The sequence below is a fragment of the Pezoporus flaviventris genome, unplaced genomic scaffold (assembly GCF_033815535.1).
Source record: "Pezoporus flaviventris isolate CSIRO_AGI_PZ_B2104156 unplaced genomic scaffold, CSIRO_AGI_Pfla_v1 ptg000001l, whole genome shotgun sequence".
In the NCBI taxonomy this organism is placed as follows: Eukaryota; Metazoa; Chordata; class Aves; order Psittaciformes; family Psittacidae; genus Pezoporus; species Pezoporus flaviventris.
In genome coordinates, this window is record NW_026892549.1 from 44,343,553 (window position 1) to 44,366,363 (window position 22,811).

The window sequence follows — 22,811 nt, forward strand, 5'->3', positions numbered from 1 at the left end:
AAAATCCCTATTTCCTGGGTTAATGATATCCAGAAACTAATAAGGATGGGTGATTTTTTTTCATGCAAAATCGGTGTGCCAAGACTCGGATTTTTGAGAGCTCCCTCTCTTGCACATTCAGACCCTGGTTTTCACATCTTCCTTTGTTCAATCTTATTGTGAACATCTTTCTTTTTGTATTTAATCTTAGCTTTTATGGCTTTTTAATGCATGCGAGGAAGACACGAAGCTCACTGTGGATGTCTACCAACTGGGCTTCATTAACTATTTAATAATTGGTATCTCATTTATTTGGGCACCTAATCTTCAGTAGAAAGTTGAAAATACTCCCTTTGAGTTTAGTTTTCATGTGTCATTCCATTGTGGCCATCCCTTTCCTTATTTAGGGATTTCCCAGGCCACCCATTTACCTGATGAAAATCATGCAATTTCTCCATGGCAATTAAGGCAGATCATTGCATGGAGGAGCACTGAGGAATCCAGTTAATGAATTTTTAACACCTTTTTATTCAGTGGAGTTTGTTGCTGGGGAAGAGGAAGCTCAAGGTGGCATATTGCCACCAGGCTTTTCCTTTTGGTTCATTAGGAAGTGTTTGTGAACCATCCGTTCAGCAACCTTTCTTTTAGAGGCTTATTGGAACATTACATAAGCACCTTAAATTGATTGGTAGCATATCATTTGCATGATTAACGGTTTTGTATGTGGTTTTTCTCTTTAGGGTGGATGACATTCCTCCAGGAATATCACTGCTTCCTGATAACATTCTTCAGGTCCTCAGGCTCCAGCTGCTACAGTGTGTCCAGAAAATGTCAGATGGACTAGAAGAGCAGCAGCAGGCTCTCTCACTTTTACTTGTGAAATTCTTTATCATCCTTTGCAGGTATTTGTTCTTATTGTTACCTCAGCAGCGCTACTGTTTTGTTAAAGAAATTGTGGTACAGCCAATAAATAGAAGTTGTAATGACGCAAACAATGTGATTTGACACTTTCCAGGAGAAATGGAGAAATTTCACTTCTCACAGTCTTCAAAGTAAAGGGAGAGGGAATAAAAAAGAGAAGGAAGCAAGGGAGTCATCTTGGCAGTAATGGTTGCCATGAGAAATAGAATGGATATCCTTGTAGTCACATAAGATATATCTAAGGGAATTCAAGATATGGTGTACCTGGTATAAGAAGTACTTTTAAAAGAAATTACAGACTCTTAACAAGTGTCGGGTGTGAAGTAACTTGAGAGAGAATTGTACAGGAAGAACTGTTTCACATTCTTGACGTGCTTGTAATTCCATAAACAGCTTAAGAAACTGACTGATTACACTATTAATGCAACTGGATTCCTTCTGAAACTTGTGCCTTATTTTGTAATTCTGTTGAAGCAGGTGAATAAACTGGTTTTAGGGATCTAGTCCTCCCTTTCTTCAGTCTTCTATTATAAACTGCATTAAGAGAGGAAGGGGATCTCCTTTTCTGAGGAATATTAGAAGCAGCTTTGAAGACCACTGTCTCTCCTTCCCATGAAACAATATAAAAGCTGTAGGGCAGTGTTTGTTTCCTGGAATATTAAATATAAGCTGAGTAGGTGGTGGTAATGCCTCTGAAGTACAAGCTATTGTCAGTCTTTAATTGCTGTCAAGTTCTCCTTATGTCATCACTTCAGTATCTGATCTTTGTGACTTATTCTCAAGACTGAGAAATAACGTGTATGCTGTTTCCTTATTGCTCTTGATTTATTTATGTTCTAAAATAATTTATTAGATATTTGTTTTCATTGGGAGACTTTAAAGTGAATAAATGCTTCTGGGTAATGTGTTTGCTAAAGTTTTAGAAAGTCTATGCACAAGTAATGTGGGAGAAGTGGAAGTTGCTGTCTTTATTTTCAGATACCATTTCAGAGCTTTCTATTTAGAGTGTCCTGGGAATCTGCTTAACCTTTGAAACCCCAAATTCCAGATAGAATTGGCCTACAGCAGAGTGACTGGGGCCTTTCTTTTCCTTCCAGTAGAAGAAAACTTGTGGGCTCTGTTCTTACTGTGACAGAAATAAACAATTGAGTACATTCAGTACACGACAAGTATTTTTGAAATGCTGTTATACTTTTTTTATAGTTATAGACAGAATGCTAAAACAGACATCGTTTGAACTAGCCTCAAATGGTACACTGTGTACATTTCTGTGGTTTTTATGTTGTCTTCATAGAAATTTGGCTAATGTGGAAGAGATTGGGATGTGTTCATACATTAACCATGTTATCACCATGACTACGTTATACATTCAACAGGTATGTGATTAACAGTTCTCAATTTTTGCCATCCAATACTTCCTGCTCCTGTTAATATGATCCACTTTTTCAATACTAGTGTTGTGTGGGAAACAATGTATGGGCTCAGAACTGTTCTGAAGGTGATCAAGATGAATTTTCAACTTCTGACCACAGCTTGCTTTTTTTTTTTTCCTCAGTTAAAAAGCAAAACAAAAGAAAAAGAACTGGCAGATCAGACCCCTATAGAAGAATTTGTGCGACATGCATTGGCTTTTTGTGAAAGCCTCTACGATCCATATCGAAACTGGAGGCAGCGAATTGCAGGGTATATGTGGATTGGAACAGGGTTATAAATACTGTGGTTGATGATAACTTTAGATGAACAATATGTCAAGTTTCTGACAGAACTACTGCCTGATATCAAACTAAAAAAGTTGTTACCTCTATATTACTACATTTTACAACTGTTAAAATTGATAGCCTTGAGCACTTGATAGTATGTTTAAGGATTCTTTTCCCTCAAAGACACACTCTTTAGAATAGCATTAATGAAATAATTTTTTTACCTAAACTAACATCCTGAAGCAGGCATGCTAGGAACTGAACTTCATTGCCACCAAAGGTGTCAGAGTAATATATCCTAAGAGTACCAGTAAATCCTGTTTAATTTAGTGGAAAGCTGAGTTGTGATGCTTTTTGTAAGGTGGAAAGTGTAGAGAGCCAGGAAATGGGCTTTTGGCGATGCCTAATTTCTGTCATTCTAGGTACAGGGCCTGGCCGTTGAACCTTCTAGTGATTCACTTTATATCCTATAACTGAGGATCAGAGATCTCTTACAAATTTCTGAGAGATCTTTTTCTTGCACAGTTCTCCCTTATTAGCCCCAAACTGATGGCAATAATGTTAAATGTACATAGTTTTGTATAGTTAACATGTTTTTCTGCAGTGTTGTCATGGGCTGAAGTTGTTGCTTGCCCCTTGCTGCTGTTATTCAGAGCTGCTTTTCCTTTAGGTCCTCAGTTTTATTTCCATCAGGACCATTTTGACATGCATCAGATATTAGACCTGTGCATACAAATAACTAAAAGGATAGAGAGATCATATTTCATGTTACCTAGTCTTGTAAAACATCAGGTCCATTCTCACAACATACATTTGGTGACTTGCATTTGTGCAGCAAGTCACTTGCGTGCAACATCATGCAAACAGAATGGAAATGATATGAGCTGTCTACCTTGGCTGCTGGAGTTTCTTTGTAGCTTGAAACCGGCAGTATGCCATAATACTGCACGGACTGCAGGTTTTATGAGGCTGTTATGGAAACAGAGGATAGTATTCTCAATAACAGCTTGAATTATTGTGCACAAAATTTTAAGGAGCATGTAGGGATCACAACTTCTGGTATTAATGTGCAACATGAGAATTCCCCTTTTCTAGGACAGAGCATGAATTGATACCAGTTCTCACATATGGCATGCCAGCATACTGCTAAACTGATTTCAGATGTCATGTAGGCAGTACCAACACATTTCATGGTATCTTAGGTAGAGAACAGGTACCCAAAATAAGTAAATTTACAACCAGTGAAGGTGTAGATTTTGGCAATGAATCAATATAATCACACCACAGAAAAGTATTATGCTTTCTGAAACTGGATATGACTTAAATACCTTTCTAAAGTTATATTTACTAGCAGTCTAGGAGTTAAAACAAAATTAAATTCAAGGATATACTAAGAGGTCGTTGGCTGTAACTGACCAACATGAAGGTCCTTCTATTGCTTTCTTCTTTCAGAAACAGGCCCATTTTTGTAAACTGGTGGAACAGGGATGCCAGAAGGGATGGGGAGGCAGACCTGGTTGAATTAGGGCAAAAGAAAATATTGAAGATCACAGTATATATGTGTTACACTTATAACCTTTTCAAAAATGTATCAGTAGAATTAAACCCCTTTAATTTGATGGTGTTGTCATGTCATTCTGCTCCCTCCTCCTCCAATGAACCCATAATAATGATTTGTGTCCATTTCAAATTGCATGCTTAAGAAATTTGGCAGTCTAGCTGGTAGCTTAGTTACAGTAAGCAAGGACTAAATAACAGCTTGCTGGCATCTTAACCATATAGAGCTAAGGTATTTCTAGCAGTAGAACAGTAAATATGGGATTAGCTATGATTAATTTTTTCAGGATAAAATATTACTATGCTATTTTTCTTGATCCTGTAGGTGAAAGGTAACTCCTGATTTTTGGTAGTGTTTGGTAGTGTTTTTTATAGTATCATATAATATGGTATATGATACCATATACCCATGGTCTCATATTTGATTTCTGTATCTTTTTTGAATGTACTTGCAGACGTTTCCTTAGTACGGTTGAGAAGAGCAGACAGAAGTATAAACCAGCTTCTCTCACTGTTGAGTTTGTCCCTTTTTTTTACCGTAAGTATCATTCACAGCATGTTTAAAAATAGTTATTGTTAAAGGAATCAACTTAGTGATTCCAAGTTCCTTTCCCCTAAGAATGCCTGATAGATGTGAAAGCACCTTGCTTGCTTTCTGAGGCTGAATGAAGTGGGTTGCTTTGTCTGTTTGTTTCATGCTCTGAGCATCACCTTGCCATTCTTGCTCATCTTGGAAAGCTTGGATGTTTTCAGACTTTCTTTCATTGCCTAATGTAATTGAAGAGGGTTGGTTCTCTAAATTGCCAACTTCTGTATTTATTAGGGTACATACAGCGATTGAATGTAAGATCCCTGTAGCAACTGTAATGATAACTCACATGGAAAAATAATCTCAGGGAAATGTTCATGCATTTTGTATGTTAATATGATTTAATAGCTAGAAAGAAGGCACCTCTGTGCCATCCAGTGAGTAAGTGTTCCTTGGACTAAAAGTTTGGGAAACTTCTTTGTTTTTTTTTTTTCTGGTTAAGCCATTGAATATCATGATGGCTACTTTGGAATTCATGTGTTCTCACCATTACAGATTGGCTGTGTGGAAAAGGAGGACTTACGTGGCATGCTCTGTACTTAAATCTTGGGAAAGTGGGGTACCCAGCTAGTTTCCCAGTTTAGCACACCAAATTTCTGGTGACAACAGAGTTGAAGCAGCTAAGTGCCAATAGAATTGAGGTGGCAGGAATATGCTGAAGTTGGGGTATAAGTGAAATTGATCTGTTTTGCAGCTATCAACTCAGCTTTAATTGGAAATAAAAAAGGAAGGCTCTGTTCTTGTTTGTGAATTTGGTTTCTCTAGGTTCGAGTCACATACTCGTCCTGTTCCTTGAGATTCTCTCTCTATGTACATAAAATAGGCTAGTTGCCAAAAGACCGAAGAGCAGATGCCAGTAAAATGCCATTATCTTAGTGCCAGAGTACTGGAAACCCTCTCTAAAGGTTGTTTCTGAGGAATATCATCTGCAGGTTCTTTCTTCCCCATTCAGTGCATTGCACCCTGGTTCTTCCTATATCCCTTAAATATTATATACTGTGGCTGAGCTACAAGTGTGCTAATTAGCTGGCAGATACAGCTCTGCTGGTTGGCCAACTGGCAGGAGAGTCAGAACAAGAAATTGCAAAGCATGTGCTTTAGGCATTCTGCTGTGGCAGCACTCATGAGGCTTTTTTTTTTTTTTTTTGGTCTACCCACCCTAACAATTTACTCACAATCTGCTGGGTGCTGCTCTTTTGAATTTGTCCGAGTTTCCCCAAAAGATTCAGAGACTGTAAGTCATGGGAATGGTGGGACTACCATTATAACTGTGATCATCTAAGCATTGTTTCCTTGGAAGACCAGATTTAAAAAATAATTGTGCAATTTTCTTCTCAAACAGGCTTACTAATTCAGTATATAGTTAGAAATCTTACTTGCCAGTAATTGGTAATTGCCTTAAAGGTTATATTATTATTTTAATGAATATAAAATTCTTGCATTTTCAGTTTCTATTGTTTGTGTAAAATCTCACTGTTTTGCAAACCCAAGTCATTATTGGTTCTACCTCATGAAGTTATTGGAAGTTTCGGTTAATTTGGTTAATTCCAAATAAAATAATCCTTTGTACTTTGTTGCAGCTACTTTGAATCTAGCGTTACTGCTATAGCAACAATATCCAGGTTACATCTCTTTCTAAGAAGAGTTACTGAGGCTGTTTATAATTGATTTATATCAGATATGGCTTGAGAAGAGATGCAGGATAATGGCCTTTAAAAAGACTACTGCTAGAAAGGTTACAGGCCTGCATAGGCTTCCCCGGGAAGTTTGGTATAAAGGGAACAAGCTCAGAGACTGTTTTTATTGAGCTACCTGCACTGCATATAGCATTAGATATTCTGTGCCAAAATTGCTCTAGCTTTTGTCATGCTTGCTAGCTGCTTGCATTTTAACATGTCCTCCTATTTCCCATTAGTATGGACAAAATGGGATCATGTTACATTATGGATCAGCTCAACAGCTGTTCTGTCTATAGTTCTGCCAGCCAGCGTGAAAAGTTTTATGCAACCTGAAGGTCTGGCTCTGTGAATTCGTGATAAGTGTGGTCTTGTTGTTACTTTGATAATGCTGGAATTGATGTATTTGTGTCTGATTTATGTGAAAGAAGGTGGAGATTATATAGTTGAAAACTTTTTAAATAAAACTTTACATGATGGCAGGGAGTGGAGATGCTTTTTGTTGTTATTTTGTTTGGTGTTCTTTTTTTGAGAGGAAAAACTTTCTATAACTTATATGACCAAAGTAAGGAGTCCTCCTCCTTTTTATATACTCCAATCAGAATGCTTTCAAGAAAGTGAACATCTCAAGGAAAGCCTAAAATGTTGCCTGCTGCATCTTTTTGGAGCTATTGTGGCTGGTGGTCAGGTAAGGACGCTTTGAACTCTTTTCAGGTGCTGAAGCCTCCAAATGCATGTTTATTAAGGCTTATAAATACTCCATAACCCACAAATGAGAAAAATTTATTATTAACTATGAATTGTCTGTTTGTCTTATGAAGTTTAGGGTAATTCTGTGTTCAATAGTATCTAAATGCGAAAAGCTAGGTCCTGCTTTCAGATAACAGTAGGAATTTGCTGTCTATGATAACCATGCATTCGTATGAGCTTATTGTAATAATTTCGTATCATAAAGAAAAAAATGTGAATAACTAGATTAGGAGTTTCTGTCTGCAGAGATACAAGTATTGTATCAACATGTGAAATTCATCTAGCCTGCTTCCCAATGGTAGAAGCTGTTTCAGTAAGAGGCGTGGGGCCTTTATAGCTTGGAAGCTGTTTAAAGTCTTTGAAAGAATGTGAAGATGTGAAGAAAAGAGAATGTTCGTTATCAGCAAAGCCAACATCCACTCTCTTGGCTGACTTCTGTAATGTGCTACTTAGTCAGGTCACAAGCAAACAATGATCCAGAAGAGAGGGAGCAGCAAAGCCAGGCACAGGTCCACCAGAGAAGGCAGCATGTGACTGAGCATGATGACCAGGCACGTAGAGGCAGTTGACCTCACTGGCAAAAGGTGCAGTCTCACTGTAGTTGAACAGGGGGATATGAGTAGGTCTGGAGGTGGTAACCAGGATCAGCCAGCCTAGATCACTAAACAACTCTGTAGTGATGAAGCCTGAGATCAAGTCAGGAAATCTGGTCAGCACATCAGGGTGGGGATTTGGTCTCGTGATGGTGACTAGGGTCAGTTAAGTCAGTGGTTGCCAGCCCATCCATATTGATGAGGCAGGTCTAAGGTCAATCTGAGCAGTCAAGGTTCAACACACTAGGTCGGGTTCAAGACAGTATGTGGCCTGGCATAGGCCCAGCTGCAGCATAGCTCAGGCAAATAAAAGGTTGGGAACCACAGCTTGAATGAAGCTCCTTAAGGCAGGGAGCGCCTTAAGTGCCAAAGCGCTCTCTAGAAGGCTGGGCTCCTGCCGCAGCTTTAAGGTAGCCTTCAGGTTATGCAGTCAGACCCCCAGGAAGAGAGGTTAGGAAAATGCATTTGGGGCCTGGACAAGTGTTTGCAAATTACTATGTTCTTTTCAAAGCTTTTAAAGTATCATGAATCTCATGATCTAGAATGAAATTTCAAGTGCAGCTTTACCTAGAATTAGAATTTTATCAAGGCTGCTTTATAAGAATTTTTAACATGCATTTAAATTATATATCTTTTTCCCTTTATGCATTCTCTTCGAAAAAGTGAACAAGATGGGATGCATTTCGTCTGTAGCTGTCGATACAATCCAAGTTGACTGTTTAATATTTAACAATTACAGGGCATTAAGAGGCATAATAATGCATGTTGAATGATTCAACTTGGAAACTGCTGGTTTGAAGAGGTTTGATTTTTATTTATTACTAGTTCCTTAATCACTTCTGTACCCCATGGGTTTCAGAGGAATGCTCTTCAAGCAGTATCTCCTGCCACCATGGAAGTCTTGATGCGTGTTTTAGCAGACTGTGACAACTGGGACGACAGGAACCCTGAGGAAGTGAGCAGGAAGGCAGAGCTGACTCTGAAGTGCCTGACAGAAGTTGTCCATATCCTTCTAACAAGCAGTTCTGACCAGCGGCAAGTGGAAACAAGTACAATATTGGAGAACTATTTCAAGTTGCTTAATTCAGACCATTCAGCTTTACCTAATCCAAGGCGATGCAGGCAGTGGGAGAGCAGGTTCATAGCACTACAGATCCAAATGCTGAGTGAGTAGTCAATTGTTCAGCTCCTTTAAGTATCTCTTCATAATAACTCTAAAGCAAGTAATGATTAAACCGTGATAGTAGTATAACTGAATGTCTACCAAAAAACGTTCACTTGGGTGAGCAATCCAAAAATTGCAAACATTTCTTCATTGTCATCACTTTAGGTGTGTTCTTGTTTAATCATTCACTACCAAAAAAAACCCAAAACAACAGAAGAGACTATCAGATGGCTACCATTTAACCAGAGTGTCAAGGTTCATGTACTGCCAGTCTCCATTTGAAAAACAAACAAACAAAAACAACAAAAAAACCCCACAAAATCTTCCCACTCCAAAAAAAAAAACAAAAAAAAAAACCCAAAACCCTTTTGCTAGGCAACAGCTGACATCAGCCTATAATTGCATAGTAAAGTGGGTCTGTGGTGGCTGTTTGGTGATTGTTCACTTTTCAAATGGCATTGTTGTAAATATTGGCTGAAAGTGATGGTCTGAAACGGTGGGTTTAAGTCACTGGATAAGAATTCAGGATTTGGGATTTTTTTCTACTTTGATGTACAAAATGGGAAATATAAATGAAGGTATTTCTTTTCCCAAACTTCCAGAGTAATTGCTTCATGAGGAAGCAAGTATTCGTGTGCTTTAAATAAAAGACAGGCTGCTTATGTACTCACAAGTAGCAATGACTTTAAACAGAGCCCTGGAGCAATCAAAGATACTTGGTAGCTGAATTTTTCTTCAGAAATAGTGGGTTACATGATAATTTTTATAGCATCAAAATGTTTAGCTTTAGGCCTAGTGCTTTGTATTTAACATGTGCATTATCCTTGATCAAAGAATTCACAAAACATAGTTTGTTGTATAATTTTCCCCCATGTTTATTATGTAATGTGCTGAAAAAAAAATTTGTTGGGAAATGTTTTGTCTTTGATGCCAGTTCTGTTTTAATTTTATAGATACCGTCACAGCCATGTTAGACTGCACAGATAGGCCTGTTCTGCAGGCAATTTTCCTTAACAGTAACTGCTTTGAGCATCTCATTCGACTGTTGCAGAACTGCAAGGTAAATTTTTCCTTATCAGCATATTTTTAACAAAACTTGTCTTGTAATACTGCAGGTATATTTATTAACTTTATGTTTTCTTTCTGAATTAAATGCAATTTTATAGTGTCTGCATACTGGAACTAAAACTTGGAATGGTTAGAGCCACTAATGCTATGAAAGATCTGAAAGTTTCAAGTCACTCTAGAATATTTATTCTTAATTAAATAATGGTGTTTGTTGTTTGTCTTGTGGTTAAAACAATGAATGCTTATTTTGAGTCTCTTCACAGACACCTCTTGGTCTCTAAAATCTATTGAGGTTCTTACTGGAACCAACCTCCATAAAGAATCTTTCGGGTTGGCATTTTTTTTTTGTTTTGGTATTGTTTTCTATATTCTGTCACTGGATTGCTAGGAAGTCACAACTGCTGCCAGATGGAGGTGTGAATTCTAATTTTGGAAGCATATTTTTCCATTAGAAAAAACTGAAACCCTTGCTGGTCTGCCTGGTAATTTTTTCAAAATATTAGTTTTGTGTAGCTGACATAAAACACAAGCTCAAGCTGTTACAAATGTACTTCAATTGTTCTTCTCCTTCTACATAGGACTTAGTGTTTACATAGATGTTGTGTTTTCATCTCAGTCCCAGATGGTGATAATTTGCAAGATAGTGTCTTCCACTGATTGCTTTGTAGATTTCATTTTTCCCTGTGCAGAAGAACATAGATATGATGTAACTTTGTGGACTATTGTATTTCTGTCTGTGATACATTGGTAGCGTAGCTATTTTGAGCTCATTTAATGCTAGCTATAGTATGCAATTTGATTCAAATCCATTTAGATTTTTTTATTAGATCATACTTCAGAGCAGTGATTAATTAAAAATAAATGTGTTTGGATTGTGTTATAACTGTAACTATAATCAATGGCAGAATGCCAGGTGACTTGAAGTGTTCAAATGTGTTTGTAGTGTTTTTTTTTTTATCTCCTCGTGAAGATAAATGACCTTTCCATTCTCCTCCTTCTGTTTGGGAATCTGCGCTTATTTTTATACTGACCTTGTACTCTATAAGAAATTTCTCTTTTGGTTTCTCCTTAAATCATTAAGCAGTGTGATGTTTACCTATTCATGGAGGCTCTAGCCATGTTTCTGTTCTTATATAAACAAGTGGTGGAATTTGAGAAGGCAGGAACAGCTATTCTATTTTTACAACCTGCTCCTTTTATTTTTATTCTGCTTCTGGGTTTTTTTTTTTAATTTTTATTTTTTTTTTCCTGTGATAGTCACTCAGTGCTGCCAGTTTGCTATGTGGTGGGAATTTTTTATCCTTTCACAATTAGAATATCCTAAAGATGAGAAGTGGGGAGAGGATGGACGCTGAGAAGGTGTTGTATGTTTATTTTCCAATATACTCTGTCTCTATTCTTTTTCAAAGCCAGAAAGCAAAGATGAATTTAGCTGTGGAATTAGGATTTCTTCTTATTAGCTGGGGTGGAGACTCTATTTCTAGATTTTTTTTCTTTACCTATGAAAATCTTGCTATTGGATTCAACAGCAAGCTGTGTGAAAAATGTTCTTCACATAGTGGGAGAGTCCATACACACACCTGAAACTCGGGAAGCTATTGGATCTTCAGCAAATTTGAAGTGCAAAAAATTTCCATGGAAAGAAGGGGTAAAGGAAATCCATGCCACTATTTCTGCTATGGATATCCCAAAGAACTCAGGATATTCAAGGCCAGACTTCTAGTCATACTTCTTAGTCATTTGCAATTCAACAATCTTCCAAAATGTAAATCTCCCTTATATTTACAGGTTATAATACTTATGGGCAAACTGTCTTCCCTTAACTATGCTCTAGGGTTAGAGATCTGCAGAAAACTTAAGTGTTTAGTTAAGTTTTGATGGTCTGAATGTTGCTTTTTGTCACACATCTGGAAGAGGGACTGTATTTTAGAGGTATCAGGAGGTGCTTGTTCTACACAAAATCACTTAACAAGCTGTGTTATTGGCCCTGAATCTTTTTTCATCTGTCAAATTCTCTTGGAGAGGTCAGACTAAGCAAAGCACAATGACCACTAGCAGTATGCCTGGTTAAAAAAAAATAGTTTCTAAACAGCTTTTAAATAGAAGAATTAATACCTTATGGACATTGTAATGAAAATATATTTTTTCTACTTGACATGTATTATCAGAACTGAAGTAACCCATATGAAAAATCTAATGAGGGTTGTTTTTTTTTTTTTGCATGTCTGCATTTGCTTCTGTTTAATGTTCTTATTTCTACTTGTTAATGTTATTACCCTCTGAGGCATGTTACAGTTATTCTGCAATGCTAAGTTCTTTTGACTGTAATGTACCTTTCAAAATGACATGTGTTTCTATGTGCTTTCACACCTATGTAAGTCAAAATAATATCTTGAGTGTTGTCCTTCTGTTTTACCTTAATTTATGCAAGTTGATTTCTCAGGTTGTTCCTTTTCAGAGAGACTACCCAGCAGAGAATAAAACAAAATGTCTGAGGAAAAAAAATGACAAATGCTGAATTCTTACCCGTTCAGGGCAACTATTGTTAAATTTTTTTTTTTTCTTTTTTTCCCCTAAGTGACTTTTAAAACATTTTGATCAGGGATCAGTAGAATCTAAAACCAGAAAAAGATAATATATAGTTCTGACTAGGTTATGGCTAAACTTTGCACACAAAGTGACTGTAATTGATTATGAATTTGAGCTTTAAACTTATAAATTCAGGAACTGCTCGGGAATCTAGCTACTATACTCAGAGCAGTTTCTTAGCAGAAGATGCAGGATAGGTGTATGTTTGATGTAAGGCTATTTACAACCTCTCTGATTCTTAGGATGATGACAGAGGTATTTTACTCGTCCTAAAGACTATGTGCCCCACAAATTCTGTTCCTCTTGCTGTTTGAAGATAAAAAAATTCTGTGTATCTTCAGTCTTCACCTAGGATGAAACATGAGTGCAAAAATGGTGAAACTTCAGCACCAATTTCTTTGCTAATGCCCCACTGTTGGGTTTATTTCTTACAAGTAAATGTTTGAGAACCTCCTGTCATGTTGCATACCTTAAATGAAAACCCAGTTGCTAAGCCGGTGACCAGTATGAATTCCAGATAGATCTGTTTCCTTGTCTCAGCCATTACAAATCTTCATTTAATTCTGGGGGGAAAAAAAAAGGCAATTACTATTCAGGAAAAATATCATGTAATCTTTGGTATTGTAAGACCAACAGAAGACTGATAGTAATGGAGGATTGTGTCTCACCAGTGGGAGAATTTTTATTATATTTTCTATTTTTTAATTGTGAAATTCAAATCCAAGGCAGCCTCCACAGGTTTGGCTGCAGGCAACTGTTTAATGCAATTATTTCCATTGTTCTTGTCTCTGTTTCTAACAGCTGTTTTTAAATGCTAACAATAAAGTGGCAGACAAGAGTGAGAAAGACCTTGCCAACAAATTACTGACAGAAATGAATGAGGACCAGGTACCTACCTAACCTCTATTTTGCTTCAGTTGAAGTCAAGACACAATCACAGGAAAGTTGATTCCTGTGCTTCACCTTAACCATCCTCTTTAAGCCTTCTGCAGCAAGATGAACATAGGCTGCTGCACACACCAATATTCCCTGCCTCTAGAAAATAATTTTTCCGATAAACTTATTGAATTCAATGTCAGTTTTATTCATCTGCTTCAAATTACAGATATTTGCAATACTGAGCAACAGTTACGTTTCCTTTAAGGAAAAGGTGAAGTACATGAATGGAATCCAAGTAAATTCTGTCAACCTGGTGGTGATTTTCCCCCCTCCCTTTCCTCTTTTTTGCTTCTTTGTCTCAGCACTGTGGTGTTTTGGATTCTGGGGCCTTGTTTGTGAATCTCAGTGGTTGTATTTGTCCTGATTTTTTGCTTGTTATCAAGAGCAGATGTTAACAAAACAATGGACAGGCTGAATCAGGGAGGTAGGAATAGCCTGTTGCTTTAATTTTTCCCAAAATACTGTGTAAAGTTTCAAATGCAAATTGTTGTATTAATTTTATAGTAGAATGATTTTGTTCTGATTTAAAATGTAAAGAAATGCTAAATTCAAGGTATGGTAATTACAAATTGTGATTCTAACTAATAGCTTTGGCTTTTGTGGAAACTCAGTGCAGCACTCTAACCGCATGTAAATGTTTCTTCACATCTGACACTGTCTTTGATTCTTGATGCTTCATGTTCAGAATAAGTCTGATATGCATATAATATTTCAGGGATGATGAAACAGAGTATGTTTGTTTGCAGTTTTGCTAATTAGATTTACTGATGGATGTGAAATAGTGTTCCAACATTTTTGTCCGTACAACCACCATAGAAATACCAATATAAGCAAGAATTACAGGGTAAAAAAAAAACACCAGACCTCAAAAGATGGCTTAATTTGGAAAAAGAGATGTTGATCCATGCAATGAGGCTATGAGTGAGGCAGCCACATTACTGTGCTGGTGTAATTTCTCTCTTATGTTTTGTTTGTGTGTGTGTGCTGTATTGGTGTGTAGGGGCTTGGATGGAAAAAGAAACACTTTGTATGAACTGACTGTCCAGCAACACACACAGGTGCCTGACTGTCCAGCAGCACACACACACATACTGCAAGAGGTTTCTAATTTGTTTTCCTCCCTCCCTCTTGAGGTTGTCCATTAGACGCATGAGGAAAACCTGTTTGTCCATCAGAATATTTGAAGTGCAATGTGTGTTGTGAGTGCTTCTCTCCTCTTGAAGTATGTGGCTAGTTGTCTCCTGTCATGTAATTACCGTAGGCCATGGGATGATGAAATCTTGCCTAGTGGGGAAATGATTTTTGAAGCATGTTAACAAACTCTTGGTTTCCCTCCTAGCAGGAGGGCACAGTATAGATTTTGGAGCTGAACTGTCTTTGTATATTAGTATATAACTTCTGTACCTGCTACTTTCAGGTGTTTCAGGGGCACCTAGACCGCTTGGCAGTTTCAACCATTCAAGCCCTCACTGCAGTAATGCACAATTCTCCGGCTGCTAAGGTAACAGTTTATGCAGAGGTCTGTTTGCAGTAGGTTTCTTGGTCTTGTGTCCAGTTAGTGTTTTTATCACAGTATCTTGATGAATCTTGCTAGTGAAGATGAGCAGGTTGTGGTCACACATTCTTGCCACATAGGAATAGCGATTAGCATCCTTTATCCATTTATATGCATTTAATGGGTGGACAATGACCCATCTTTCTAACAAAACTGGAAGATTGAAGTATTAATAGCAGTTGGAACCTTTGTAAAGGAAGTACATCATTATTTGCTGCATGAATATTTGGGGTAGAATTCATGGATGTTTGCAGGAGTTTTCAGGTAGGGGTCTGTGTTGTAGTTTTATTATGGCTTTAAACTAACCCAGGATAGTACTGCTGTCCAAATGGTGGTTTTGCCATTCCCCTGACTTTTGCAGAATCATAGAATGGTTGAGGTTGGAAGAGACCACTGGGTGTCATCTAGTCAAATGTTCCTGCTCAGCAGGGTCACCTAGAGCACTCTGCTCATGATTGTGTCCAGGTGGCTCTTGAATATCTCCAAGGAAGGAGATTCCACAACCTCTCTGGCAATTTCCTTTGTAGTTATTCTTGTGATTTGATAAATGGATAGGCTGTGGCTGGTTTGTGAATCTGACTGGAAGGTAAGCCCACAGAAAACCAGTGTATTTATTCTTAGACTGCTGAGTTCATTAGATTCACACCATGGTTGAATGATTCTCTAGTCTTGGCATAGGGAAAGGGATGTGGCTGCACAGTGGAGAGTGGGAGTCATCTGTTTTGGTTGCTATTTGCAGTACAGTCAGAGTGATAGTTATGCTCCTCCAGAGCATTACTCAGAGTGCTTGTTTCTCCACTGACTCTGGAAAGCCTGGGAAGAGTTGAATGTTGGAGGTGGGGACTGGCTGTGATTCACAAAGGGTCAGTAAAGTTTTCAGTTGTACTTCCACTGCAACATAAGTTTATTTCTTTCTGCATTTACCTGAGAAACCACCTCACTTCTGACAGATTCGTCCTTTTGCATCTTGATATTTTTTGTAAAATCAGTTCATTTTCAGAAAAGCTTCCCTGGAAAACTCTAATTTTTTGAAGTGTTCAGAATGGGTGGTTTTTCATCAAGCTAGTCTAGGAAAGTGTTTCACTCAGAAATTAATATCTGAATACTTCTAATTCTCAGTGTAACCATTTCATGCTGTAGTTTGCATTAAAAAATGAAGCTATTAGTATTTTGTGACAGAACTAACATTTTTATTATACCAAATCAATTATATTCTTATACAGGTAATTATTAAAGTATAACTTTTAGTCTTTATCTGCATGCTGCAGTGAAATACTTCTCATCTGCAGCATGCTAGAGATTACACATTTGACATAGCGAAAAGAGACTTCTAGCCTGCATTATTCTTGCATTCTAATTCTTCTGTGTCTAATATTGTGTTAAATTAAAACCTCCTGCAGTAGACGAGCAATTTTTGTCCATTTTATTTGTTAGTGAGACTGGGATTTTTATCCTCAGGAGGTCTTCAAAGAGAGGATTGGTTATGCACATATCTATGAGGTACTGAAATCGCTGGGTCAGCCCTCAAGGGAATTGCTGGAAGAACTCATGAATATGGTGAGATGTGCTTTTTTGAATACTAAAATGCTTACATCTTTTCAACAGTACTTCTAGCTCTATTTTATTGTATTTCATGTCTGCTGTTTTTTCAGGCTGTTGAAGGTGACCACATGGCTGTTGGGATACTAGGCATTAGTAATGTCCAGCCCTTATTGCTGCTTATCCAGTGGCTTCCAGAACTAGAATCACATGACCTGCAGATTTTCATCTCAAATTGGTTGAGGCGAATCTGCTGTATTAACAGACAGAGTCGTGCCACGTGTGTCAATGCGAACATGGTCATCCGTATCATTGAGACACTGAAGTCCTACTCTGCACTCCACTCTACTTGTGCAGAGAACCTCATTGCCCTTCTGGGCTCTTTGGGGAGCCAGTCAATGGGCTCAGAAGAACTGCTTCAACTAATACGGCTCCTGAGGACTGAGGAACCAAAACAAGCTCACCCTTACGTTGTTCCAGTGATGCGAGCCATCCTGGCAATGGCCCGAAAGCAGGGCATGGCTAGTGCTTTGCAATATTTCAACTTGTACCACAGCATGGCTGGAATTGCTGTTCCATCAATTCACAAGTGGCCAGGCTCTGCGTTTTCTTTCAATGCTTGGCTCTGCCTTGACCAGGACCGGGTGGACCCTAGCACAACTAGCAAAAGCGGCAAGAGGAAGCAACTCTATAGGTATAGTTACTGTAACTACATCAACAGCACAAATCTTGGTAATCTGTTCCCTGTGCACATGATACCCTATCTGTTTATCTTTATAGAATGCAATATATAGTGTTTAGTTTGTGAAAGGGATCAGTTTTACCTGTCACCTGAGCCAGGCTGTGTTGCAGAAGCAAGCATGTAGTTTCTCCATTATAATGGTTTCTTGTCTACAGTTTCAATATCCATAATACCAAGTTTTGTTAAGGTTCATAGCTTAAACAAAACAAGATAAAAAACCACCTCAGAACAGCCTTTTCACTGTTTCCTGTAAAAGTGGCTTGCTATGAGACCACAATGAAAAGGACACTTTTCAAATAGTAAATGTTGGACCAACGACAAGTGGATAAATTGGTTCTCTCCTTAATGTACTGTTAGGTGATTTCCAGTAATTTTGATGAAGTAAGTCCTTGATTGTGTGTTTTGTTGTCTTTTTCTGTAGCTTTTTTACAGGAAGCGGTATGGGTTTTGAAGCGTTTATTACGTACTCTGGGGTATTGGTGGTTGCAGTTTGCACGAAGAGGGAATATGCGACAGTGATGCTACCTGACCATTGTTTTTTTGACTCTCTCTGGGTAAGATCTGATACTAAAAACCATTTTGATTAGGATAGTTCTGTTAGCTCAGGAGTCAAATTCCGATTTTTTTGGTTGTTTTACAAATGGTCTATTATATTTAAATAATTCATGGCATAAGAACAGATCTGATCTCAAATAATGCAAGCAATTCCCATGTAGATTAGTGTTTGATTGAGCTAAATTATGCCTATGTTAATAAGCATTTGTTACCGCACAATGCTGTAACCAGCTTATATTTGAGATTCTTTTAAACATGCAGATTTTTATATATTAAGTTAAAACAAGTATAGGTGGCTGTGGTTGCTATGTGAATGAATTAAGTGTGCTATTGTGTTTCTGCCTTGGTTTTTTCTATTCACATACTTAAGGACTGATGTGCATTATCATGAAACCTGTTTAAAACAGCTTATTTTATTGTTGTTTAGGATTAATTTTCTTAAGTGGTTTCCTCACCAGTTTAGTGGGGATGAAGTTAAATATTTCTGTACAGTCATTTCGCTGCTTTTTAATAATGACCCAATTATTTTATATTGCTTAACCAGCACAACATAACTATTGTTCACATGCCTGGAAAGAGGCCCTTTGGTCAGAGCCTTGTGTACATCTATGTCAATGGGCAGCAGAAGGTCTCTGCCCCACTTCGATTCCCTGCCATGAATGAAGTAAGTTCACCTTCTGAATCATACTCCTGTTGTATTGAGCTCTTACAGAACAATGAGAGCGGAGTTGGCTTTTTTCAATTTAGAAACTACATAGGAGTATAGGATACCTTAGCCTATTGCTGTAGGCTTCTGTTCAACTTTGGACAGTGTCCAGAGTATCAGTTTGGAATATAACTAACCATTCATTAATGCTTGCTTAGTCATCTCAATTTAAGAACCAAACAGAAACTCCCAGTGAGATTAGTTTAGATTGTGAGGTTTTCCTCAAAATAATCATCTGATCATACTGACATAATTTTAGTAAATCATAATAAATCACAACTCTGCTAGTAGGATTGATGTGTCAGTCCTCAATGAGGAATATTACCTGTTGTTTTCAGCAGTAACTTTTTTAACTTGTATTTTATGGATGTTCCCTTAATATGCTTAATCTCTCATCTGTGTGCTAATCTCTCATCTGGGTTAGCTGGATAAGCAGTTTACATGCAGATAATCTAACTATTTTGAATATTTCACATTTAGCCTAAAAAAACATACTAGCCATCAAAATAAGTATATGTCATGTTTAGCTTTTTTTGTCAGTTTTGTCCATTCCTTTTGTGGAACAAATCCATTTTAAGATGGGCTACAGCACTAAGCATTCTTCCCTCTTTTGTAAATCCTAATTTTTTATTTGTTAAATATGTGGATCAAACACTTAATTTGGACACAGTCCACTTAACACTGAAAAATGAGAGTAAATAATTGCTGTTGCAGGATAAAACTCTGGATAATGGCTCATCTGTAGAATAAGCACTATAAACAAACTAGCTAAAAGCAGGGCAAGTAAGCCTCTCATGAGAGCATCTATTTGAGTGGAATAGCTGATATGAGAAATGTAAGTAAGCAGATATGCTGTGCTAGTATGTGGGAATATAATCCAGAAAAGGAACATTTATCAGGGTATTTGGAGCACAATAATTCTTGGCTCTGCTGCCACTAGAGGTTGGCAGGAGGTCAGACAATGATTGAGGTGATCAAATGGCTCTTAATTGGAAAAGGGGCACTCTGCTGTTGTGCAAAGCGTATGCTTTTTTTTTGGCCTAGTGCTGGATTGGTGCTTTTCCGGGGCATGCCAGAACTTGTTGGCATGTAACAAGTTGGCATGCAACAAGTTTAGTAAATTAAAGTCTTGGTTTAATTTATTTAGTTGAAGTTTGCTAGAGATAGTCTAAAGATTTATTTTGGAAACTGTGGAAAGGAGCAGGTTAGATTTACAGTATGTGTTGTGTTTTGTTTTCTTCCATGTATGACTCTCCAGTCTTTTACATCTTGCTGCATTGGTTCAGCTGGTCAAAGGACAACAACTCCTCCTCCATCTCAGATACCAGATCCGCCTTTTTCCTCCCCCATTATGCCCCATCGGACATCACTTGGGGGCATTCTCTCTACGGGAAGTTGGAGTGGGGTGCTTGGAAAACCAGAGCTCATCACCAAGATGATCTCAGCAGGGACTCAGGACAGTGAATGGGGATGTCCAACATCTTTGGAGGGCCAACTTGGGTCAGTTATCATATTTCATGAAGCACTGCAACCTCCTCAGGTGAAAGCATTATATTTAGCAGGTAAGTGGTGATTATACTGGTTTTTAGTGGAATAAAGGTATGAGTTATGACAAGATCCCACTGAGCTTTGCTCTACACAGATGCAAAATGAAGTTATAACCCAGAAGAACTGCAGAGCTGACCTAAGTGAGAGGGCCTTAAAACAAGCTTAAAATGGAATTATAAGTACTTTATGAAGTTTATATTTAAAATGTATTTGCATTAGCTCCTCTGTCATATGTACAGACCTGTCTAAATCAAAATGTTAAGTAGTATTTTCACTTGCAAGTTCTTAATTTTTGCTCAAAGTATTGCTCTTGTTTTGATAGGCCAGTTAAAGGTAATTTATGCTTGAGGATTTTTCCACAAGAATCAATTAGTAAATAAGGGGTCATTTAAAAAAAAAATAAATCTGATGAAATATGTCTTACAGTTCAAGGTATTAAGGTGTTAAGTTCCATAATGACTTGAGGTTGTTAGAGATTAGCATAAAAGCACTTCCATCATTTAAAAGAAATATTTTGTGTTACTAAAAAAAACCTCTCTTAAAGTTTACTTGTTTTGTGGACATTTGGGCTTGATGACAGATTTGTGAGAGATATGAGGCAGGTATTTCAAAGACAGAAACATTAGATCTGTTTGAAACACCCCTTCTTTGTATAGTTTAGCTTTTGTCAAGAATGTGTTTCTTTTTAAACAGACCCTGTGGAATGATTATTTAAGTCATAGAGACCGCTTCAAAGCGTATCTCAAATAGGTATGGTTCAGAGTGTCCTCTTTGTTGCTGCAGTAAAGCATAATAGTATAAAATTTGTGAAGGTTGCAATCAATATCCAGTGGACTCTTAACACATATAAGGAAGAGTGACCAGCAGGTCGAAGGAGGTGATCCTGTCCCCCTACTCTGCTCTCGTGAGACCTCACTTGGAGCATTGTGTGCAGTTCTGGTGTCCTCAACATAAAAAGGACATGGAACTGTTGGAACAAGTCCAGAGGAGGGCCACGAGGATGATGAGGGGGCTGGAGCACCTCCCGTATGAGGACAGGCTGAAGAGAAGGCTGCATGGAGACCTCATAGGAGCCTTCCAGTATCTGAAGAGGGCTTATAAGGATTCTGGGGAGAGACACTTCATTAGGGACTGTAGTGCAGGACAAGGGGTAATGCGTTCAAACTTAAACAGGAGAAATTTAGGTTAGATGTAAGGAAGAAGTTCTTTACTTTAAGGGTAGTGGGGCACTGGAATGGGTTGCCCAGGGAAATTGTGAATGAGAACCAGGTTGGACAGAGCCTTGGGTGACATGGTTTAGTGTGAGGTGTCCCTGCCCATGGCAGGGGGGTTGGAACTTGGGGATCTTAAGGTCCTTTCCAATCCTAACTTTTCCATGCTTCTATGATTCTATATATATGTATATAATTTTAATATATTTTTTAATAGGTCCAAACTGTTTAACTCCATGGAAGTCTCAAGAGGCTGAAGTAGCAGATCTCCCCAGTAAGGTGTTGCTCCATTATACACCAAAGGTATGAAACAATACGTAACTTCTCTTTGATTACACAGTGTGCATTGATTTAAAAATATGTTCTAGATGGTCTGTTTTGCTTTGTGATTGTTGTTTCATAGAACAGGTGAGCTTACTATCTTTACGCTGTGGTGGTTATGGGAAGGTAACGATCATTGAGAGCTTTCTTAAAGTATAGCCTTGCACAGGGTTTTGTTTTTGTGTGGCAAAAGGACAGAATTACCTTGTACAATTTTGAATGTCAAATCTAAGATAACATGTATGATATTCCAGGAATTCCAAATTGTTAAAATACTTCAGTATCAACACAATGGCACAAACTTCTTGAAACGTGTTACGCATCATTTATAAATCTTGTGTTCACGTATCTGTAACTTGTTTCCTAAATGATATTGTAGCCTCTTCATTTGTTTAACAGGCCTGCAGAAACCCAATTTGTCTTGACCTGTCTGCAAATCTTTTACATGGAAGGCTAACTGGAAACAAAGTAGTGAACTGGGACATAAAGGTAAATTCATTCCGAAGAAGCAGAACCAGCTGTGAATATGACAGTGGTTGCATAAGTTCAATTAATTTTTGGGATGTGGAGGTCATTATCATAATGCAGATACAGCATGATTTTGTAATGAGAATTAATGGGTTAATGCTGAAGCTGGAGTAGTATTACATTACATTTACTGATAATTTAAAAGGGCTATTGCTCTTATCATAGATAATGCATTGAGATATTTTGTGGTGGCTATCTATTTTTCATAATCTGTTCGATACATGTTTTGTATTGAAAGCATTTTATCATTTCTAGGGAGTTCTGTCGTGGTAGTCTTAAATTCTGATTTAGATTAAGAGTAGTAGGGTTAACACGTGTGACTTTTGCTGTGTTAGTCATAAAGAATACTTTTGAATTGCAGACTAACTCCAGCAGAAAGCAAGTTCTAGAATTCAAATATCACAAGCACCCATCATTTATTTTAAGCAATAAGTTAGTCATCTTATTTATTTGGGTTGGCAGGGCTAGATGATCTCACAGTCCAAAAGCCTCATTTCAGAGGAAAAAACCAAATATTCACTATAGTTTTCTGCACTCAAAGTCTGAGTGTAGAAAACTTGTCAGTGAATTACCCTATCTT

General features: G+C 37.7%; 1 protein-coding gene across 6 annotated transcripts in view; it reads left to right on the forward strand.

Moving 5' to 3' along the window:
- Positions 1-22,811, forward strand: part of NBEAL1 (neurobeachin like 1) — an 80,071-nt gene that overhangs the window by 21,876 nt on the left and 35,384 nt on the right. For 4 of the 6 annotated variants that reach the window (XR_009743663.1, XM_061454902.1, XM_061454893.1 and 1 more), the window contains 16 exons: positions 720-881; positions 2,195-2,276; positions 2,456-2,583; positions 4,613-4,695; positions 7,025-7,110; positions 8,625-8,931; positions 9,884-9,990; positions 13,389-13,475; positions 14,944-15,027; positions 16,540-16,638; positions 16,734-17,314; positions 17,784-17,916; positions 18,462-18,581; positions 19,882-20,185; positions 21,600-21,685; positions 22,103-22,192. Coding sequence is in view for 5 of the 6 variants with exons in the window: in XM_061454902.1 (XP_061310886.1) it covers positions 720-881; positions 2,195-2,276; positions 2,456-2,583; positions 4,613-4,695; positions 7,025-7,110; positions 8,625-8,931; positions 9,884-9,990; positions 13,389-13,475; positions 14,944-15,027; positions 16,540-16,638; positions 16,734-17,314; positions 17,784-17,916; positions 18,462-18,581; positions 19,882-20,185; positions 21,600-21,685; positions 22,103-22,192 (2,539 nt within the window). In the remaining variant the exon portion in view is untranslated. The remainder of the gene's footprint in view (positions 1-719; positions 882-2,194; positions 2,277-2,455; positions 2,584-4,612; positions 4,696-7,024; positions 7,111-8,624; positions 8,932-9,883; positions 9,991-13,388; positions 13,476-14,943; positions 15,028-16,539; positions 16,639-16,733; positions 17,315-17,783; positions 17,917-18,461; positions 18,582-19,881; positions 20,186-21,599; positions 21,686-22,102; positions 22,193-22,811) is intronic. The other 2 variants (XM_061454919.1, XM_061454930.1) reach the window with 1 other exon arrangement.